Genomic DNA, 22438 nt, shown 5'->3' with positions numbered 1-22438 from the left:
ACCCAAATTTTTTGTCGTGTAAACGCGCCTTCATTTGTTAACTTCTAACAAGTGTTTGTTCCCTTAATCTTAAACACTGTACACAACTCTTTTTTTTCAAGAGCATGGCCTGCGTACCTCTACATTAGGCCCAAAAACTTGTCTATCGTATTTAATCGAATAAGCGCTGCCCCCGAATAAGCGCCGCAAATGGGACAAAAAAGTTAAAAAGCGCCGCAATCCCTATGCGGCATTATTCGAGGAATTCCATTTAACTTAAAACAGAACTACAAAGCAACTTTAAAACAAACTTGGACAGTTCTTTCTATCAAAAGCGATGTTTTGCAGTTCAAGTGATTGTTTTACCGCTCGCCCATAAGTTTCTTTTATCCAACATTCTTACAATACGTAGAGCTGTAAATGTTGCGAAGGCCGCAAACAGGCCGGGACTGCTAGCGCCACTTCTATCTTTAGCAAGAGACGAATACTGAATCAAAAGACGCTATTTTCAATTACTATAAAAAGATTAAATTATTTGCAGCGTCCAAACTTTAAGTAAGTGCCGCCCAAAAGTTATGGCCGCTCTCGAATAAGCGTCGCACTCGAGGCACAAAAAATTTAATAAGCGCCGCGGCGCTTATTCAAGTAAATACAGTAGTTCTTTGCCGGCCCCGTCATGCTATGTTGTCAAGTGTTCGTCCAGCAAAAACAAAATTACTCGAGCAACGGGCTGCTCGTACCATCAACGTACATTGGTTTCGAACTTCGAAATTGCAGCTCTCAATGTATTAGAAAGGTCAGCTAATTGAATAACTTTCTCTCTACAAAGAGCGCAAATTGTTTATTTAATTTATGTTACAGCGCAGACATATTATAATTGATCAATGGACCGGTGCACTTATTTTGGTGCGACATTTGTATATGGACATACGTACACTCCAATGACCACAAACAATTGCGTCTTTCGCTCGCAGGTAAGAGCGTACCGTATATTTTATTCGATTAAACGCCCAACCTCGAATAAGCGCCACCTTGAATAAGAACCCATCTTGAAGGTAGGAAAAGTGATAAGCGCCCAGCCTCAAGCAAGCTCCCCTTGTTCACCCCACCCAAACTGAATTGCACAAGGGTAGTGTTGTAACAATTATTCGCCGAAGTAGAGGTGAATAGTGGTGGATATTTACCGAGCCGCGAAGCGGCGTGGTAAATATCCACCACGTTCACCGACACTTTTAATTCATGAGCTAGCTGAAGTTTCGTTCCCATCACCCGTCTTCATTTCGAGTCCTTTCAGGCTCAATTTTAAATATGGCGGACCACCTTTTCATAAACTCTCTATATAACGGATTGCATTCGCATCCTGTTTCGCTTTTTGTTCCCCTTGAATAAGAGGAAACAAAAAACAGAACTAAAAACTAAAGGCAGTAGTTAAAATGTTCATAACTGATCGATACTGAAGAAATTTGAACGAAGCCTGGCGAGTGTATAATAAAACTGTTCGTTGTACAGTCAGGAGCCCAGTTATCGGCCACTTAACTTTCAAAGCGTTTGTTCACGCTTCAAATGAATTAAATCAAAGATCTCTTCGAGATATCGACTTTTTTGTATGAAGTTAGTATGAGTAGGAGGTTTATCCTGGGCATTGTTGTTCGAACATATCATGGAAGAATTCAAACGTCTTTCAGTTCAAGCATTTTTTTTTATTTTCGCGGAGGAAATGCTGTATTTGTCAGTCGCGACGGCTGGGTGATTTGCGACTCATATACTTTGGCTTGGTTAAAAATGGTAAACTTTGACGTTTGCCTTTAATCCAAATAGTTGTTTCCTTTCGAGTTAGAAAGATTTCTACTTGGCTTAATGCGGGGTTCTCGATAAAGGTTACGCACGACAGAGTTACCTTACCTCGTCACGCAATCTTAACCCCACATTGAAAAGTAAATTTTCGTTTGGATATTACCAAAAGCCGCTTCTCCTCGCGTTATTCTTTACCTTACGGCTACACATGCCATTTCTAACGACTACATTTCCAGTAAAACAGTTGCTGTTTATTTTTCTAATGGCGATGCATTATTTTCAGAATACATTCTTCATATATACCCACACCCCCGGCCCACACCGAAAAGAAATCCCTTGAATTGAGAACGCGAATAAATGATTATTTACTCGTATTTAGCGTGACTAACGCAATAGATTGTCGGGAAAACAAATCCTTTAGGTTGAATATTAGCGACTATTAAAAGTTCAAGCAAGCAAACCGTGTACGATCTCCTACCGGTATACGTTGGATCAACTGAGTGATCTAATCGGTTTGACACATAGAAAACTGAAATTGAAGAAGCAGAGACCGATACAACGTAGAATGAGAGAGTTAGTCTTGTACTATATTTCGGCTGGCCAAACCAGCCTTCTTCAGGTACAATGAAGTTTACATTGGCTATGTTTAAATTTATATGGTGATAATGATATCTTACGAAATACCGGAAATACGTAAAACTAAATACAGGAAATATGTAAACAGTGTGCTAGTATAAAACAAAAAATTTAAAATATGCTAAGCTTAAAAAATGACAACATAATAATATAAGTAAACAAACTAATAGGTTTCTTCGCGTATGTTAAGGCCATCGGGAACAAGTGTTCTGCCTTTTAGAATTAAAAAAGCTTCCCTGGCCTTACGGATTGAGTCTCGGTTAGAGAAGACTTTTTCGATGGGGATTAATTGTATGTCATTAGCAGTGTGGTTAGGCGAGGAAGTGAAATGTTGTGCGGCTGTAGTGGGTTTAGATTTACTGTTGGGGTTATCTATGGTACGGCGGTGTTCATTAAATCGGTCTTTTAAACGTCGTTTAGTTTCTCCTATGTATTGTAAATTACAGCGGTTACATTGAATTATGTAGATGAGGTTTTCAGTGTCACAGGTCAGGTTAGATTGAATATTAGCGCCGCTTTACTCGTGTTTAGCGTGACTAACGCAATAGATTGTCGCGAAAACAAATCGTTTAGGTTATGAGTAGAAGGTTTATCCTGGGCATTGTTGTTCGAACATATCATGGAAGAATTCAAACGCTTTAGACTGTGAAAGACTTAAACGTTGCCTTCATGGGCTGAACCACTCACATTTTCGACTAGTTGTGTCATATCTCATTTGAGATACTCACGCATAAAAATAATTGTTATATAACGTTTATACATGTGACAAGTCATGTTTTTAACACGATATCGCAAGTGTTGACGCAATACTAATGAGAGACCCTTTCATCACCCACAGCGGAATATGTGACAGGTCACGTCTTTAACACGAGATCGCAAGTGTTGACGCAATACTAATAAGAGACCCTTTCATCACCCACAGCGGAAAAAAAATCCCTTGAGAAATTAAAACAGTCCCTTGAGAAATTAAAAAAGTCCCTTAAGAGTTAACAAGAATGTTCCAAATTCTGCCCAACATAACTGCTATTCTCCTACTTTCGCTTGTAAACAAGCAAAAAAAGTCGAAAAAAGGATGTTTCTTTCAAGAGGTTTACTGATGTCTATATTTCCTTCATCGGTGACCTTCCAGTTTCTGCTGGAGACGAACAATTTGAAGTAATGTGAAGGGGTAAATTTGTTTTTCCAAAAACTTGTTAACCGGGCGGGGCCTGGGCCCGGTTCATAATCTGCCCGGGGTTTAGTTTTTGTCGTTTTGTCGGTAAATCGTTCGAGATGCAGGTCACGGTCACGCAAATTTTGATGTGTATGGCGATCGCTCGTTTAAAATTTTACAAACACTTTGCTCTCTGTTTAGTGTGAAGTGTATGTTTGTGACATTCGAGCGTTTGACTGTCACATTGCAAAACCGAAAACTGTTTTGAAATGTCCACGCTATTTTTAAATGAAACTATTACGGTGACCAGCAGGTCACGCCTTGGTCACGCAAGATTTGATGTTTACCAGCGATCAGTCGCGTGTAGCTATACAAAAATCATTCAGTGCCGGTTTTTAAAATATTTTCGAATACTCTGCGCTCTGTTTTGTGTGATATTGTGTTATTCAAGCGTTTTTCTCGAAGCGAGTACAAGCCGTACACGGAACGTGCTGAATATATTGCAAAACAACGACTTGTTTTGACATGTCCAAGCTGCACGCTAAATAAAGAACCATTACGTCATGACAGATGTCAAAACCTTGGCAAGCGGTGGTGCAATACCAGTTGCGTTGTTGATGTCGTCGAGCGCTGTGTTTGTTGAGGTCGCGTTGAGTTGCCTTGAGCTTTATAAAATCTGCAGAAGTGTATTTACAATTCCCGGACTGCCCGTGGACAAGAAACGTGAAGGTAAGCGTTTACGTGTATTTCCTTTACTGTCAGGGTTAAAATTTTGATATCTGTACAGAGCCCATTTTGCGTTTCCTTTTACCGTGCCGATTTGCTCGTGAGATAAGGCTTAGTAATAAATCACAATTCTGTTGGTTCAGCGATTATCGATCTCATAGAAGGGAAGCACTAGCTCGCAGAAGCAGAATTATATTGTTCGTACAGCGAAAGCATTTATAGAAACACTGAAATACTGTTATGTGTCTTGTGTTGCTCCAAATTCTGTTCATAGAAAGCAGTTCGTTTAATTTCTCTGGGTGTTGTGTTGCTCTAAATTGTTATGTTCCATGAGCTGTTCGTTTCTCTGGGTATCGAGAAAAAAGTTTTTCTTAAATGTGCAAACTCGAAAATGTTCCCGAGAAAACGATTTATTCCTCGCAAAAATGGACAGTTTTAAAAGTATTCGCGTGTGATGTACAGGTATTTCGTATCCACTATTTACCTTCGATCGCTCGACGAGCTTGTTTACTTGACATTTAAGTTTTCAAATTCTCACAATGTGCTTTGCTGGACGCATAACGTGTACCAGAAATGAAAAGCTTGAATTGAAGTCATGTTTAAAATTGAATACCAAAACCTTGACGAAAGCAATAACGAAAAATATCACGCATTTTCTGACTGTATTTTTTTGTCACGTAAGGGACATGAATTTGCATAAGTTATGTGCTACCAAAGTTGGAACTGCCTTGATACAGTAAGGGTGCGTTTCTTTGGGAAAATCCAAAATTGGATCATTGATCTCAGATCACATGGATACTTTGCTCCCAAAGAAACGAAGAATCCGAAAATGGATTTTTTGCCATGACAACCCCGTAAACACATTTCGCACAGAACAAAAAATATCAGCACAAATTTATTTTTCGTCGAATGTATCCTAGATAAAATAATTTCAGCATACAAAATCTTTTACAAAAATCACACGTCGAAATAGTTCTTCTTTAGCCTCAAGCACAGTGTGGCGAGAAAGCATCAAAGAGCGAAGAATGTTTGCGAAATGATCAATGCAAACTGCACTCGTGACAATTTCAAAAGGATACAACTTCCGTAGGCACACGGTGGCTGTTCTAGAAAACCTGTATCAAGTTTAAAATGACACTTCATACCTATGGAGCAACCGTTTCCTTTTAACATGAAATATTTTCATATTTTGATCGAAATAACCGCCTGAAAACGTACCGTATGACAATGTTTACAAAGAGCGAACCTGCATTTTCACAGCAAAGACCGCTGGGCCAAGGTACTTTTTTCGAATCCTTTCCCAAAGAAACGCACGGATCATGAATCCTAAAAATCCGGATTCAGATATGATCTGATGTATCCACTCCGAGTGTGGATTCTTCAGATCATTGATCCAAGATTAATCCATTTTCGGATATAGGTAAAGAAACGCAAAATCCGTTTTTGGATCAAGAATCCGGATTTGGATTTTTCCCAAAGAAACGCACCCTAAGCCTTCGAATAAAACGTGCTTTGCTTGACTGTCGTCACAAACAGAAAAAAATTAAATGGAAGTTATACTTAAATCGGACATTCAATAATACTGAAGTTAGTGAAAGTACTTGCGTGAAATTGCATTATTTTCTCCCGGATTTATTTTTAATCAGTGCTCGAGATTAGTGATCGTCCGAGACATCTAAAAGCGCGTTCGGAAAAAAATGCCGGACAACCCAAGAAAAAAATTGAAGTACAGTACAGTAATTACAATGTGACGCCCAACAGAATAAAGATTAGAAGTTATAAATTTGAAACACGAAATTATTAACTCTTTATAGCTTTCTTTCTGATCGATGGAATCCACGACGTAATTTTCGATATCTTGGCGCTTTGGTATGCATTTCTTGCCTTCATCTTAAAAGAAATATTATTCTAAACAAAGTTGAGTTCAAGTTCTTTCATATTTCAATCTTTAGTTCGGAAATTTTGACTTTTTTAAGCGAACAGATTTGAAACCCCAAGACGCACCTTGTCTGGGAATAGTTAGGATTTAGAAAATTACTACACCGCTTCAGAAAAAAACAAAGAAGTATTTTCATTAACATTAGTAAGTCGAAGCGTTGAGTTTATTTACTGGAAGGAATTCTGCAGTTTCATCTACATCTACATTCTACATTCCTCGAAGCCCAACCAGCTAAAACTGATGAAACTTGGCACGCCCGATTTGTCTCTACTGTAAACAAACTAATCAGGAACTATTGTGCAACAGAACCAACAAAGCAGTAATTATAACACAGTTCTAACACCCTACCCCACCATGTCCCTTATCTCTAGCCCTCACTATTAAGGCAACTACAATACCCTTAGCTGAAACCCTGAGGTGGGTACTTGACCTAAGTTTAGGTATAGGGGTGCCGCTGGGAGTTTATTAATTGAAACCCTGTTTAGGACAATAAAAACTTAAAATGCATACCCTGTGTAGGACAACACCCCCTATAAGATTTCAAGTGGTGCTGTAGTCTTGATAACCTACAAATTTACCCTGTATGAGTTGAGCCGTAGCGAAAAGGTCATATGGATTTTGATAACATCAAACTAAAATATATTAAAATACACAAATGCAAGAAAAATTGAGAACATTGAACAATCAAATTTAAAACGAAACAAAATTACTAAAGGTTACCAATTGTCCTCCCTCTTGCCTGAACCGTTCAAAACGCATAAAGGTACCGAAGTTTAAAACAATAAAGAACGCAAATTTGTACCAGTACAAGTCTTGCATACACTAAAGCGGCGCTTAAAGTGTTGTAATGAGGGTTTCTGTTATAGTTTGAATCTTGTTAAAATGCCCTAAATAACATTCCTGACGTTCTGAAAATTCCATTTTTCCCCAGAGGAGCATGCCTCTGGACCCCCCTTCTTTGTTATGTACTCTTCTTTGTTATTAACCCCAAGAGTGCCAACATCAAATTTCTCGTCACAATATCAAAACATAAACAAGAGGACAGGTTTTGAGAATTGACAAATGATCACAAAAGGAAAAGTTGTTTGATTGTTTAACAAATTCTCCAACTAAAGGACTGGTCAATAAGTACCAGGGGGGTGGACCGGAGCAATTAAAAAAGGTGGTGGCTCAAAAATTTGTGACCCACCCTTTCCTTCTGGCTCAAAAATGATTGATCCACCCCTGATAGGGGGTTGAAAATTACATGACCCACCCCTTTTGCTAAAAAATTTTTAGGGACCAATCATTTCTTTATCATCTGTTAGGAGTTGGAGATTTTTTGATTTGACTTCAGCTTTTAAAGTGAAATTCCCTACATAGACATTTTCCCTGATGAACACTGCGGTTCCATGTACGTCTTTTTTCCATTTTCTTTACACACCAAAGAAGGATGAATTTATTGCTTCTTATACTAGCCTTTTGTAAGTTTTCCACATATTTGTGTGTAAAGTCCATGGGGAAATTTAGACACAAACATATGCAAAAAACTGAATCAGTATGTAATATTAATTCATAATCAATTATTGAAGAGTTCATATTTTTATACAGAAATTAATAACAGAAACTTCAACCACTGCCCATCATTCATATTTGCAAAGTGTTTGACTAAAGAGTTTACTGGTATTAAAAGGCCTAAAGCCCAGCGTGAATCTATGCAGGTTGAAGAGAGACAAGCAAAACTGATGTTACGATCACAAGTCATCTAGGGGGGCCAGGGGGCATGCTCCCCGGGAAATTTTTATATTTGGGCCTTTTGAAATTGCTAGAAATTCATTTAAAACTGCTCACATGGAGAAATTTATCAATTTTATATAATGATGAATACAACTTTTCTTGGAACTATAACAGTTTAAAGTTAGTGAATAAATAAGATGACCCACCCCCTACGTGTAGATCAAAATTAAATAACCCACCCCTTTTCGAGGGCTCAAAAACTGATGACCCACCCCTTTTCTGCTCTGGCCCACCCCCCCCCCTCCCCCCTGTACTTATTGACCAGTCCCTTACATACTATAGAAAAATGTATGAAAATAAGTAATGAGAATTTTTGTTTTGATATTGGGGCTTAAAGGGGTAAATAACAAACGGAATCCACAACAGACAGTCAAGGCAATTTTGGGGGGATTTTGTTTGTCTATTTTTATGACTGAACAACTGATGCATTCTTTAGTCAAAGGCTTGATCACTTGATTACTGTTTTTTTTTTTGGGGGGGGGACATGAAAAAAAATCGATTTTGAGAGGGGGAGCAGGTAAAAATTTCCGATGAAGAAGGGGGGCATTATATTTAACAGTGACTATCTATCAAATCCCACCAGCCCCCCCCCCCCCCTATAAAAAATTAACAGTCCCTTAGGTTAACACGGAGGACTTGAATATTTAACAAAATGAACTAAATGGGTTTTAGAAGACACTGACAATATTTGTTGTTTTCTTTTTCTTTTTTAGGTTCCAAAAAAAACGGGACCTGATCGACGAGTGAGCTTATCAAGAGTTGTCCCAGTTATCAAGAGTTATTATTATATTATTATTATTAAGCTGAGCAAAGTCTTAGCGTAACGGAGATTAACCAAGTAACGGAAATATACACAATTATACACAATTATACTGAAATACAGCTTCACTGAGTATCCCCATGCTTGACGCAATGAAGATAATAAAAGAAACATCATCTAGATCTCGCTTTGCATTGTTTGTTAATAGTGTTGACAGCCAAAAGAATGGGAAAAAAAGACGCTGTGCAGAACCAAGTAGGCTGCCTGTAAAACAATTGAAACGGGCTTTAAGAAAGAGAAAACTTAGGAAAATAATGCGAAAATATGTATTAAAGAATGTTCCCAAGTCATCAAAACTCTATCACATCATTCAAACACCCTCACTGCGCAAAAGGGTTGCATTTGCCAATGGCAAACGTATATCGGAAGGCAATGAGTTTACAGTTACTGAAAAATACCCTTTGAGAAATGGCTGTAAAATTTTGCCATCACGGAATAAACTGGTGTACAAAAATGTAAATCACAGAATAAACAATATTGTTAGTAAGCTTTCTGGGGATATAGAGACAAATCCTGGCCCGTTTGTAGTAGATCCTACCAAAACCATTCATGCTCCATACAGTCAAGGAAATAGTTCAGTTTTTGGTTCAAATGCAGGAAATCAGTGTGTGGCAATGAGCTTGACAGCAATATTGTACAGCTTCATCTATTCCGTAAGATCCTCCTCAGACCTTGTAGAAATAATGACCATTGGTAATGAGTTATACACACACCTTTCAACGTCAGTAGCACAGGATCGCTTGATGTTGACGGAATTACCTGAAGTGTTGTGTCTAAGAGAAACCATGTATAGCATGCGATACAGTGACAGCTATTTTGGTACTGTACATAACTTATATGACTGTGCAACAGAAGATGTTCATTGTCGACCCCTACTAGACGCCTTTGATCTGTTAATTGGAGAAAACTTCAAATCGTTTATTCTCACAATAACGATCTCCACCGTAGCCATTTTTATAACAAAGGACGGTACATTTAAAGTCTTTGACTCGCATAGCCGTGATTCTAAAGGAATGTCTGATCCCTGTGGTACCTGTGTGCTAATTGAAATAGCTTCTCTTGACCATCTTGTCCAGTATTTTAAAAACTTGCACATATTAATAAAAGATGCCCTTTATGAATTGAAAGGCGTCCAGATATTAACAGAAGTGACCGAAGGTGTTAGTATAACGACGCCCGAAATCTCTGGACCAGTGCAGTTTGAGAATTTAAGTAAAACTGAAATAGGTCAAGAAAGTGTACGAAACAGTGACACTTATTGCTCTTGTAAGCAGTGCTGTTTTATTTGTTTTTATGCAATTTGCTTCTCCGTCTTAAAGCAAATTAGTTATTGGAATGAAAATACATTTGATGCCATAATTGAAAATTGTAATCGGCTGCAAGAAAAGCTCATGTTAAAAGAACATTGCACGGCCTCTGATCTTCCAAATTCACTTGCAATAGACATTGCAATCATCGAGGCACATTTAAGTGTTGCATACAAAATAAGAAAAACAGAACAACAGTCTTTATGCTTTATCCAAGAAATGAAAAAAGTTATTGCAGAAAACCAAGAACACAATACCGGCTTTTTAATGTCCGCGTTAAAATGCTATGTTTGCTGCATTTTTAAAAGAGATTGTAAAGGGAATACATGTTACAATCTATTTGGTCTCAACAATAGCAAATTGAAAGGTCATGATTATGAGAAAGTCAAGAACATAACAAGTGCAATTGAACTTCTTCTCAGAATGATAGCAGATAAAACAACGTTAGATGTGAAAGCATACGAAATACATTTCGTTAAGTGCAATTGTGAGCTATCAAGCAAAGACCGCCAGACTGTATTAAGAAGGCATGTGTCAGCAAAGCAAAAGCAGAAACTTGCCAAAGATAGAAGGGAAAGCTATGCTGCTATGGAACCAGCCAAGAAACGAGCTTGCTTAGATTATTACGCCTCAAAGTACGCAAACATGGAACTCGATAAAAAAAAAGGCGGTAAGTGCTAAAAAAGCTGAAAAATACAGGCTTATGGATAGCGATGAAAAGACAGCGCTAAGTGTTAAAAAAGCTGAAAAATACAGGCTTATGGATAGCGATGAAAAGACAGCGCTAAAAACCAAAAGAGCTGAAAAATGCAGGCTTATGGATCTCGATGAAAAGACGGCGCTAAAAACCAAAAGAGCTGAAAAATACAAACTAATGGATTCTAGTAAGAAGAAGGACCTAGTAAAAAAATGCGCAGCCAGAAAAAAAGAATTAAGGCAAGAAAAACGTTCATCTATACATTCTCTGGACTACTATATTAAACAATTCAATCGAGATATAAGGGAAGGCCCTTATTATATTTGTGTGGTCTGCAATAGGCTTTTGTACAGAAAAACTGTTGTGGAATTTAAAAAGGATAAATACGACTCCAGCTGCTGTTTGTTTACAAGTGTGAAGTCGTTCAATGAAAAGATGTATATTTGTAACACTTGTCATAATACAATCAAAAAGAAAAACAAAACTCCATGTCAAGCAGTGCACAACAACCTTGGAGTCGATGAAGTACCACGCGAGCTTGCGGTTTTAGAAAAACTCGAGCAAATTCTGATTTCACAACGAATAGTGTTTCAAAAACTCATTGTGATGCCGAAAGGTCAGCAACGGAAAATTAAAGGAGCGATCTGTAATGTTCCAGTGACCTGTGAGGAAACATGTAAAGTTTTACCACGGCCACCTGATAGTACTGGGATTATCATGTTAAAACTAAAGCGGAAGTTACAATTCAGAGGTCATGTCTACTTTCAGGCAGTCCGTCCACAACTCATAATGCATGCTCTCAACTGGCTTAAAAGTAATAACGAGTTGTATGAAAATGTAACTATTAATCTTGAGAACATTGATCCTGAACTATCGTTTTTTTGTGCGCACCAAGAACAAAATAGATCGAACACCACAAATTGTTCTCAAAATGGAACCGTATCACCTAGTGATATTTATGACGACAGTGGTGACAATTGTGAGAGGGAACATTCACTTAACGAGCACGCCGGATCAGAAAACGCAAACAATGACCAAAGTACACCTTTCACCAGTGAAGATAAAAGCGAGGATGATGCCGACGACTGTGATAAGGAAGACCCAATTAACGAACACAGAGCAGCAACATGTGAAACCTGTCTTCAATCCATCATTCCAGACTACCCTATTATATCTGATGAGCAAGGCAGGACTACTTCAGCTGGAAATGAAATATTTGATATCGCTCCTGGAGAAAACAAGCATCCCGTGTCTATAATGACTGACAGATATTGTGAGGAGCTTGCCTTTCCAGTTCTGTTTCCTAAAGGCAGATATGGGTATTAGATCAGATGAACAATGTCTCAAAAAACTGATATTCAAGGACCAGGCATATCTTTTTCTCAGAGGTATCCCAGGTAGTCCACCGTATTGGCAGAAGTTTATGTATGAAGTGATAGCAATGGTACAACAACTCGGAATCCCAACATGGTTTTTGACTTTGTCATGTGCTGATCTTAGATGGCATGAACTTGTTCACATACTGTCTCGTGTAAAAGGAGAAAATATGACGGATGAGGAAATTGACAGTTTGTCGTATAATGAGAAATGTTCTTTGCTTAATCTTAACCCTGTTATTACTGCTAAGCACTTCCAGTACAGAGTGGAAACTTTTTTTAAGGATGTATTACTAAGTAACGCCAACCCTATTGGAAAGATTATTTATTATGCACTTAGGATTGAATTTCAAATGCGTGGTTCTCCTCACTTGCACTCACTGATATGGACTTCAGATTGTCCTGAGCTGAAAAAAGGCAACGAGGAAACTTATATACGATACATTGATGAACATGTGCAAGGAAGACTTCCAGAAAAGGAAAACGATTCCGAATTCCATGACTTAGTAAACCTATATCAGAAGCACACTCATTCAAGAAGTTGTAAAAAGTATAAAAATATTCCATGCAGATTTGATTTTGGCCAATTTTTCACAGACCAGACAGTTGTTTCTAAACCATTGCCAGATGAAATTCCTAATGATGAAAAAGCAATGCTATTGGAAAGGCGTAATGAAATCTTATGTTCTATAAAAGAGAAAATCAATGAAAAATTGGATCCAAGTAAGTCTAATTATGACTCAAGCATAACTGCAGACGATTTACTGGCTATGTGCAAAGTTTCCAAAGACAACTATAACTGGGCGTTATCAATTAGCGCAGATGCCGATTTTGAACTGCATCTTAAAAGACCAATTAACAGTTGCTTCATTAATAATTACTTTGAAGCTGGAATAAAAGGGTTTAGAGCTAATGTTGATTTACAGCCTGTTTTTAATCACTACAAGTGCATAACCTACGTTTGTTCATACTTTTCAAAAGATGAGACTGAATGTTCCCAAGCTATTATGAATGCCGCAAAAGAAGCTAAAGCCAATAATTTAAACATTAGAGAAAGCTTAAAAAAGGTTGGTGCAGCTTTCTTGTCTTATAGGGAAGTCAGTGCTCAAGAATGTGTTTACAGATGCATGCCTGAACTTTGGTTACGAAAGACATTTCCTTGCACAATTTTTGTTAATACTGGGTTACCGCAAGAAAGATGTCGAGTTGCAAAATGTCAACAAGAGATCGAAGCACTTGACGACGATAGCACTGATATTTTCAAGTCAAATGTAATTGAACGATACAGTGATCGACCTTATATTGTTGACCAGTTATGCTTAGCTGAATTTGCAGCTTACTACTACAAAGACTACAGACAAAATTCTGATGAGTTTAATGATGTTCAGCCAAATGTACTTTCTGACGATTTAGTAGAATCCAACCATGTTTCTAATTCTGAATCAGCTCTACCACCGACAATTAAGCTGATTAACGCCCAAGAAATCATGAAACGTCGAAAGGTGAAGGCTGTTATAAGATTTCACACACCAAGCAAAAAAAAAGAGCCTGAAAAATTTTATCATCATTTATTAATGCTTTACTTTCCATGGCGAAAAGAGAGTGATCTTCTTGGTGATGATCAATTATACGTAACCAAATTTCAGGACTCAGTAGTGAATACTAAAGTAGAGGCAAACAGGAGAATATTTGAACCCAACGCTGAGGCTGTTGATATTGCGTTGCAGTTGTTAAGTGAAAACACAGTGAAACTGAATCGTCTATCATATGATGCTATTAATGACCAAGAAAATGATGATTTATCAACAGAACCAACAACTGACACAGATGAATTTGATCAATGCGATGAGCAGTTACCTGAACAATTGATATCAATTCCACAACCTTGCATCCAACCAACATCCCTAGGAGTTACTACTTACAACCAACCATCTGCTATAACAGATGATGCATTGCGCAATTCTGTAAGAACTTTAAATGAAAAACAACGTTTTACGTATGACATTGTGCTGTCTTGGTGTAGAAGCATGATAAAAAACGTTAACTGCTTGGACAAACAAAGCATTGAACCAATACATATCTTTGTTACTGGTGGAGGTGGTGGTGGAAAGAGCCATTTAATTAGAACAATTTATCACACTGTAGTGAATACATTCAAGTATGCTGCACTAAATCCTTCTCTGCCAACAGTTCTCTTAATGGCCCCTACTGGCGTTGCAGCTGTAAACATTAGTGGTACAACTGTTAACACAGCACTAGGTATTCCAAAAGATGCTGGAATTAATTTACCTCCACTGCCAGATCAAAAGAAAACGTTGTTGAGGCTCAGTTTTAGTGAACTCAAGCTTTTAATTATTGATGAAATTTCAATGGTTTCAAACAATATGTTACTGCATATCCACCAAAGATTAAAAGAAATTTTTGGAAGCTCGAGCTCAAAGATATTTGCCGGTATAAGCATTATCGCTGTGGGTGATTTACTCCAGTTACCACCTATCAAACAGAAACCTATTTTTTCTTCTTATGCCAATGACACATATAACTTAGCACATCCATGGTATGAATTCAAGATGGTAGAATTGTTTCAAATTATGCGGCAAAAGGGTGATCAAGCCTTTATTGAGCTCTTAAACAGATTGAGGGTTGGAAAACACACAGAAGCCGACATATGTACTATTCAATCTAGATCGATTGATCTCAATGACACAAATAACTATCCTTCAAATGAGCTTCATGTGTGGGCTGAAAATAAACCTGCTACAGAGTATAATAATCAACGTCTTCAAGACATTTCCATGCCTTTACATGTCCTTCAAGCAGTTGACCAATATCCAAACAATGTATCAAGGACAGATATTGAAAGAGTTCTTTCAAAAGGACGTTCTTACACAGGTGGTCTTGATTTTGAGATTTCTGTCAAAGAAGGTGCTCGTGTCATGTTAACAAACAATGTCGATATCTCTGACAGACTTATAAACGGCCAGTTGGGTACTGTGGCTCGAATTATGGTGAGTGAAATTACTCAGAAGCCCACTATCGTGTACGTTAAGTTTGATGACGATGATGCAGGTAACTTGACGATTGAAAAATCTGCAGATACCTTTGCTATAGAAAACAAAGTTGTGGCAATTAAACCAATTTTAGCTAAAATAAAGTGTAACCCAGGGAAGCGTTCATCGCCAGAAATACAAAGATTGCAGTTTCCATTAGCTTTGGCGTGGGCATGTACTGTTCATAAAATTCAAGGATTAACGTTAAAAAAAATTGTTGTAAGTTTCGAATTGTTTAGACAAAGGTCATTTAACTTCGGACAAATATATGTTGCTCTGAGCCGTGCCACTTCTCTTCAAGGTCTTTATGTGCTTGGAAAATTAGAACGCAAACATGTCAAAGCAGATCCAAGAGTACTTGACGAGTATGAGAGACTACGAAGTACATCGCTGCTGGTAGATAATACAAATTTCCAAGTACAGGAAGATGATCCCATTATACCTATTGTGTTGTTAAATATCAGATCGCTTCGAAAACACAGTATTGACATGAAATTTGACACTAAAATTTTTAACTGTGATCTCCTTCTGTTAACGGAGACTCAACTTCTACCATCTGATTCAGACAATGATATGCAAGATCATCTTGATCCTTTTATACTAAACAGGCACGACAACGATGATAGATATTCAAGCCTAGCTTTCTGTAACAAAACAACAGTTCTTATCACTGAAAAAGAGTATTTTCCAGTCATAAATGCTTTGATGTTGACAACAGTTTTCACTAGACGGAAGAATTGTGAAATGAAACTTTTATCCCTTTACCGAAAACAAGCCTGTAACGTGCATGATTTTGTTAATAACCTAAGACATATCATCAATTTGTACACGATCGATGTAATACTTGGTGATTTTAATATCAATTTCCAGGATGAAAAAGAATCGCATAATTTAAAGAATGTTTTGGAAAAAACGTTAGGTTATCAACAAATTGTTAACAAACCAACATTTTTATCAGGAAGTCTTCTCGATCACGTTTATGTCAAGTCACAAAAGTTCAAAACTGTCGAAAATACCATAATTAGCATTTACTATTCCGATCATGATGCAGTTAAAGTCCTTCTTTATTTATTATGCAAACGAAAATAATTTGTGCCAAAAAAACCCAGTTTTTCCAAGCCCTTTAAACATACTTTTCTATTTTAGAGAAAATGATGTTAAAAAGTCATTTAATACAAGTAATGAATATATTGAATTTAGCCGACTGTAGTAAATCGGATATATGATGTGAATGTAGTAAAAGTAGTGAATTTAAATTGTGGCTTTAGTAAGCAGGTGTAATACATAAATAGTAAAACTAGTGAATTTAGCCAACGTGAATGTGAATTTACATTATTGCCTTTTTTATACTATTAAATAAAGTGAATTTAGCCAATGTAGTAAATTTTAAATTTTAAATATTGAACTTAAGAAATTTTTATTTTTTATTTTCCTACAACTGAACCCCACAAGCTATAAGCTTAAATATTTATCATGTTTAAATAAAAGTTATTTATCTATTTATCTATCTAGTGGATGCAGTGAATTTAATTTAGCCAATGTAGTGAATGTATTGAATTTGGCCAATGTAGTGAATATAGTGAATTAGCCAATTTAGTGATTTAATATAGTAAATTTAGCCAATTAAGTGAATATAGTGAATTTGGCCAGTGTAGTGAATATAGTGAATTTAGCCAATGTAGTGAATATAGTGAATTTAGCCAATTAAGTGAATATAGTGAATTTGGCCAGTGTAGTGAATATAGTGAATTTAGCCAATGTAGTGAATATAGTAAATTTAGCCAATTAAGTGAATATAGTGAATTTGGCCAGTGTAGTGAATATAGTGAATTTAGCCAATGTAGTGAATATAGTGAATTTAGCCAATTTAGTGAATATAGTGAATTTAGCCAATTTAGTGAATATAGTGAATTAAGCCAATTTAGTGAATTTAGCCAATTTAGTGAATATAGTGAATTTAGCCAATTTAGTGAATATAGTGAATTAAACCAATTTAGTGAATATAGTAAATTTAGCCAATTTAGACGAATATAATGAATTTAGCCATTTTAGTGAATATAGTGAATTTAGCCAATTTAGTGAATGTAGTGAATTTAGCCAATTAAGTGAATATAACGAATTTAGCCAATTGAGAGGAATATAGTGAATTTAGCCAATGTAGTGAATATAGTAAATTTAGCCAATTTAGTGAAGATAGTGAATTTAGCTAATGTAGTAAATTTAGCCAATGAAGTAAAAATCCTGAGCCTATCTAATTTCGTGAATAAATACTGAATTTAGCCAATGTAGTGAATGAAGTGAAAGAGAAAGTGGTAAATTTAAACACCGGCAAACAACAAAAACATAAGTTTGCAAATTAACGATAAGATGAGGACGATATGTCCTCAACAACTATTCCTGGTGCACAGCAATCAATGCTGTGCAAAGCTAGCTGTGCATGTATGTCTGACAGACACCAAGCCCTACATCATCATGAAGGTAAGTGATACCTTAATTTGAAATTTACAGCTGTTACAAGCATCCTAAGCTTTTGCTTTCTATAAGTTTTTCATACATGTTAAGTTTAGAAGTAATCAGTATCAAACACAAGAGACAGTGTTCCATCGGGATATCCAACACCGAGATGTTTGGATAGCCAATGAAACACTGTCTCGAGTGTTTGATATATCTTCTCAATCGCAACAAAAACTACGGAATAAATGGAGAAATAAAATCGTACAAAATCTATGCTTATTAAGATAGGGTTTCCAAACCTCCTTCACGGTTATCATTTTCTTTGTTTTAACTTGCTGAATTATTAATGAGTTGGAGAACTATATCCATTTACTCACGCAGCGATTGTCCCCAAACAACATGACTACACTCTTAAGTCAAGGTCTCTATTTCTATAACACAATTCTTACGAGTAATTGGTAATTATCAGTTATAAGCGTTGTTAAAAAATCAATTGGCTGTTGAAACCTTGACAACTGAAGTGTTTCATGCAACCATTTTAATCTGAAATAAATTTAGCCTCCTACTAACTCAAGTTATTTTGGCTCTAAAACTAAACAGGATCTTTCTCTGATTTTATTCAGTTGCAGGCCAAGAAAATACGTCAATCACAAGTCAAGTACACAAAAATCAAAGGCGACATTTATTAAAATGAAACTAAATATGTCAAGAACAAATGAACATTTCATTTTTTGCCAAAAAAAGATTGCATTAAAAAACACAGAAGCTACGGACTCAAGTTAATCAGCTGATCTGACATTGTACGTTTACAGAATGATTCATAACAGTCACGGAGCAACTTGGACATAAACCAAATAAAGTGAAGACAAAGCCTAAGAACAAGCTGCCATCGTGCACTGATACTTGAGTGTAGTGGAAGTACACTTCTTACCTCAGAGAATCTACGTTCTGTCTTAGAAGAAAAGCGTTATATTTTTTAATCAACATATAAACTATGTGCAATCGCGAACTTGTGTTTTAGGGAAAAAAGACTTCAGTTTGTATATTCTGCAACTAAGTTGGATTTTTCCAGAGCCATGACAAACAATGTAACAGCCCAAATGTGATTCGACGTACAGAATGAAATCCATCTGAAAATACACAAAATGAACTATACTCACAGCTGGCGATAACAATAAAAATCAATGATTGTACTCCTATTTGCATATTTTGTGTTATTAATATATTTATATTTGCATAATATTTTACACTCTTAGCCTCTAATTATTTATTTTCAATGTTAATAATCAATGATAACTGCTAATCAAAAACAATGCTTGTTTATTTTTGTTAAGCAGGAAACAGAAACATAATCGAGTCGGTACACTGTACCGACTCGATTATGTTTCTATAGTTCTCAGTTCATACACTACCTGGATGAACTACCCTAATAGTTACGACAAAGATTGATTTAATGATGGTAGAATTCGGCATTTAATTATTAGGCACAAATTTGAAAAGAAAAACTGTTTGAACCAGCCAGTGAGACAAGCCACACATTTTGTGCCTCGTGTAAACCAAGCTAGTGACCACCCACATAAAGGTCATAGCCACAAGTAACTTTTGCAATCCTTGTGTATGACTTGTATGTCCGTGTTTTCTTCCTGAAAGTACTCTTTATAGTGGAATATATAGAATGGCCCTGTCAAAAAGGGTGCCCTTTTTAGGCGGGAGGTCTACAACAAGGTGGGAATTGCACAAGGTGAATACAATAATAGAAAAGGGTTGAGCGAAATGACATTTAAATATTTAAAATGGTCTTTCAAAGTTTCTCTAACTGACACTTTAATGAGTGATCCAGTTAAACATTTGAAGGGAAACCCAAGTGAAAAGTTTAGAAGAGGGATACAGTATCTCTGACGAAGGCATGTTTTACCGCCCGGTTTTAAGCTTCTTTAAGCTTCTTGTTTGTTCATGGTTCCTTACTCGGCTCCATACCGAAAAATAGTTTTCCGTCTGTCCATCCGTCCGTCCGTCTGTACGCACATGTGCGTTTGCTGTTGTTTCTGCACAGTTAAACAAAAACACACCATGAAAATTTCTCATAGCCCTGAAGATGGCATCCTCAAGTAAATTCAGAGCTATAAAAGGTGAAATGAATAACTGAGGAGTTCGAATTCTGCTTTTAGGCTTGGCTAAATCTTACGCAAATATATATTTATCCAAAACATTTTTGGCTTTCCTCGCGAGTTACAAGAGTTCAAAGTGTTTTTACTGTACATTTCTTAGCAAACCTTAAGGAGTACTGAACAACGATATCGATAAAAGTAGTACTCGCTGAGAAGCGTAGTACCGAGCAACTTTAACACAGAATAGTTCGACGTTTAATGAAATTGTACACGTGGGACAACGTTTTTACAGCACAGAAGAAGAGGGGGGGGGGGGGGGGATCGATCAATTGCGACAACGCATTGAAGGTGATGGGTGATCAGGAGCAAGTATTTCATCTACAACAAGTGTAAGTTTAATGAGTGTTTTATTTTAATCTATTGGCAATGATAGTTGTTTAATTTTGGCACGGGTATTGATAGCCAAAACGCGCTTCTAAAATGGGATTAACCCATGGAAAATGATCTAGTTTAAAAGTTCGAATAATTTCAGATTTTACACATTTAGTTTACGTAGTTGACAGTAAACATAATCGAACGTATCACAGAGAGTGAAAATCAATTTTCTTTTCATCCTTTCAACGGCTAGAGTTCTCCTTAAAATTACCCCAATCCACATTTTTACAGTATCACGAAACATTTGACAATGCGATCTCAAAGGCGAGCAAGAGCTCGAGCTTTGAGCGGGAGTTGGGAAATAAAAAGTAAATAAATTGTAAAACATTCTAGATTTGAACTTATTGTTGGTGGTAACTTGGATACTTAACTTACAATTGTTCGGCGAAGTGGAGGTTTATAGTGATGAATATCCACCACTTTTTACCGACACTGGAGGGAAAATTAGACTTTCTAAAAGTCGTTAGGTTCTCGTTTCCGGTTTGGTGGTACTCCTCTCGCGCTTCGCGCTCGCTTTTGCACTTCGCGCTCTGTGCGCTCTGTCAGCTCGACATGTAAGCAAGTCCAAAGGAAAAAATTGTTCTAATATATATAAAACCAGAGAAATAGTCGGCGCCAAAAATATAGCTTCGTTCTAAGACGAAAAAACGAAAAAAACGATCATTTTCAAAAGAGAATACTTCGTGCGCGCGACCGAGAAAAGCGTGGAAATTCGCATGACAACGACTGGCGATCGACGTGTTTAGTGTGTTGAACGAATTTATAATAACTAAAGGGGAAACTTCTCACTTCTGTTCGTTTTCATAGAGTCCGTAAGCACAGCTATTTTTGTGACGTTTACAAGTTTTTAAAAATAAAAAGGACAACGCTTTTTAGTTTTTGGAAACATGATTGGATAGCAAAGTCTGTTATCGTCAGTTACATTATCTGCGTTGAATTTGAATATTTTAGTTAATAAACACATTTTGCAAGTTTTGCTTTTACTACTGGTCAGAAATTTGTCCTACATTAGAATTAGAATTATAGTTTTAAAACGCGCCGCTAGAAACTGAGTCTTAAAAATTCAGGATCGATCGTGAGTTCCAAAGAAAAAACATATTAATTTCTTGAATGCGAGTAATTACATAATTAAAGGAATACAATGGAAAATCTTGAAGCCCTAAAAGTCAAAATAACTTCAAAATATATGTCCTTTCTGAATCCTGAACGCAGCAATCTTTTTCACAAGCAAATAAATCCATCGGTTATATTTTAATTTTGCAAACGATTTAATGTTGTATTTCGCTTAACTTATATCCGTCTTCAGTTATGTTTGAAAGTATTTTGGTTGCCTTATAGATGTCTAACGGCAGAATACAGAACTGCAATTTTCACTCCAACATAGGTTACCCTGCAATAGTGACGGCAAAACTTGTAAACCATGTCTAAAATTAAACGAACAGAAAAAGTCCTTTCACTTCAAAAGCGTTATAATTTTATTAAAACTAAAAACAAGTACCTTCTTTGTCGTTCGCCTGATGCTCTCATTAAATTTTCTCAGAATTTTCTCTGTCGAAACCCCTTTGTAAATGATTTTTTCGATTTCTTATCTAATTATATATAAAACCCCATTTTTAGGCCGGTTTTCTTACAGTGCTGGTGAAAAGTGGTGGATATTCGCAACCTCAGGGAATAATTTTTAAAAATTTAACAACAGTTGTTTCAAATCGAGAATGTTTTTACAATTAAATTAGCGATTTTTGGACTGGTACTCGTGACATTAGTTCTCGCTTGCTGTAGTAACGTATATTAACTGATCTTTTTCGCGATATCGTAGAAAGGTAATAGATATACAAACTTCTGGACAAGCATTGGAGTAATTTTTAAGGAAAACACAGCTCTCGACAGGATGAAGAGAAAGTTGTTGAAAGTCTTTGTGATAAGTTCTGATCTACATCGATCACGCGTTTAATGTCAGCTACGTAAACTTTTATGTGAAATCTAATGCTTTAATCATCAGCGCAGCGTCAAAGCGTTGCCTTTCACAAATGTTTTTAGGAAAATGAAAATTATTCAGGAGAAAACGACGTTAAGATAAAATGCGTGACGTACTTTTAAGTATACCGTGAACAAAAAACTGGTTTAAATAACGAGGTGTCTGTTAAGCAAGTTGCCTTATTGTCCTTGCTTGCATGATTTCTACTGTATT

The 22438-nt window shown here is 36.6% G+C and overlaps 2 protein-coding genes and 1 long non-coding RNA gene across 4 annotated transcripts in view; all 3 read left to right on the top strand.

Annotated features, from left to right (window-relative positions):
• LOC144634019 (microfibril-associated glycoprotein 4-like) overlaps positions 1 to 22438 on the top strand; it is a 79422-nt gene that overhangs the window by 44721 nt on the left and 12263 nt on the right. The gene's annotated exons all lie outside the window — the stretch shown is intronic.
• LOC144633586 (uncharacterized) lies at positions 4020 to 8945 on the top strand. Its single transcript, XR_013567073.1, has 2 exons — positions 4020 to 4291; positions 8717 to 8945. It is a non-coding gene; the product is annotated as an uncharacterized LOC144633586 (long non-coding RNA).
• LOC144646869 (ATP-dependent DNA helicase Pif1-like) lies at positions 14226 to 16342 on the top strand. Its single transcript, XM_078506606.1, has one exon. The coding sequence runs from the start codon at positions 14231 to 14233 to the stop codon at positions 16340 to 16342; it is 2112 nt and encodes a 703-aa protein (XP_078362732.1). The 5' UTR covers positions 14226 to 14230.

The sequence above is a fragment of the Oculina patagonica genome, chromosome 1 (genome assembly GCF_052425735.1).
Source record: "Oculina patagonica isolate OP01 chromosome 1, crgOcupat, whole genome shotgun sequence".
Taxonomy (NCBI): domain Eukaryota; kingdom Metazoa; phylum Cnidaria; class Anthozoa; order Scleractinia; family Oculinidae; genus Oculina; species Oculina patagonica.
The sequence above is the reverse complement of the archived record's forward strand: the minus strand, read 5'-3'. Positions and strand labels throughout refer to the sequence as shown.

What these genes read in the sequence shown, in the direction of transcription:
- LOC144646869 (XM_078506606.1), top strand. Translation starts at nt 14,231, where the DNA reads ATGATAAAAAACGTTAACTGCTTGGACAAACAAAGCATTGAACCAATA.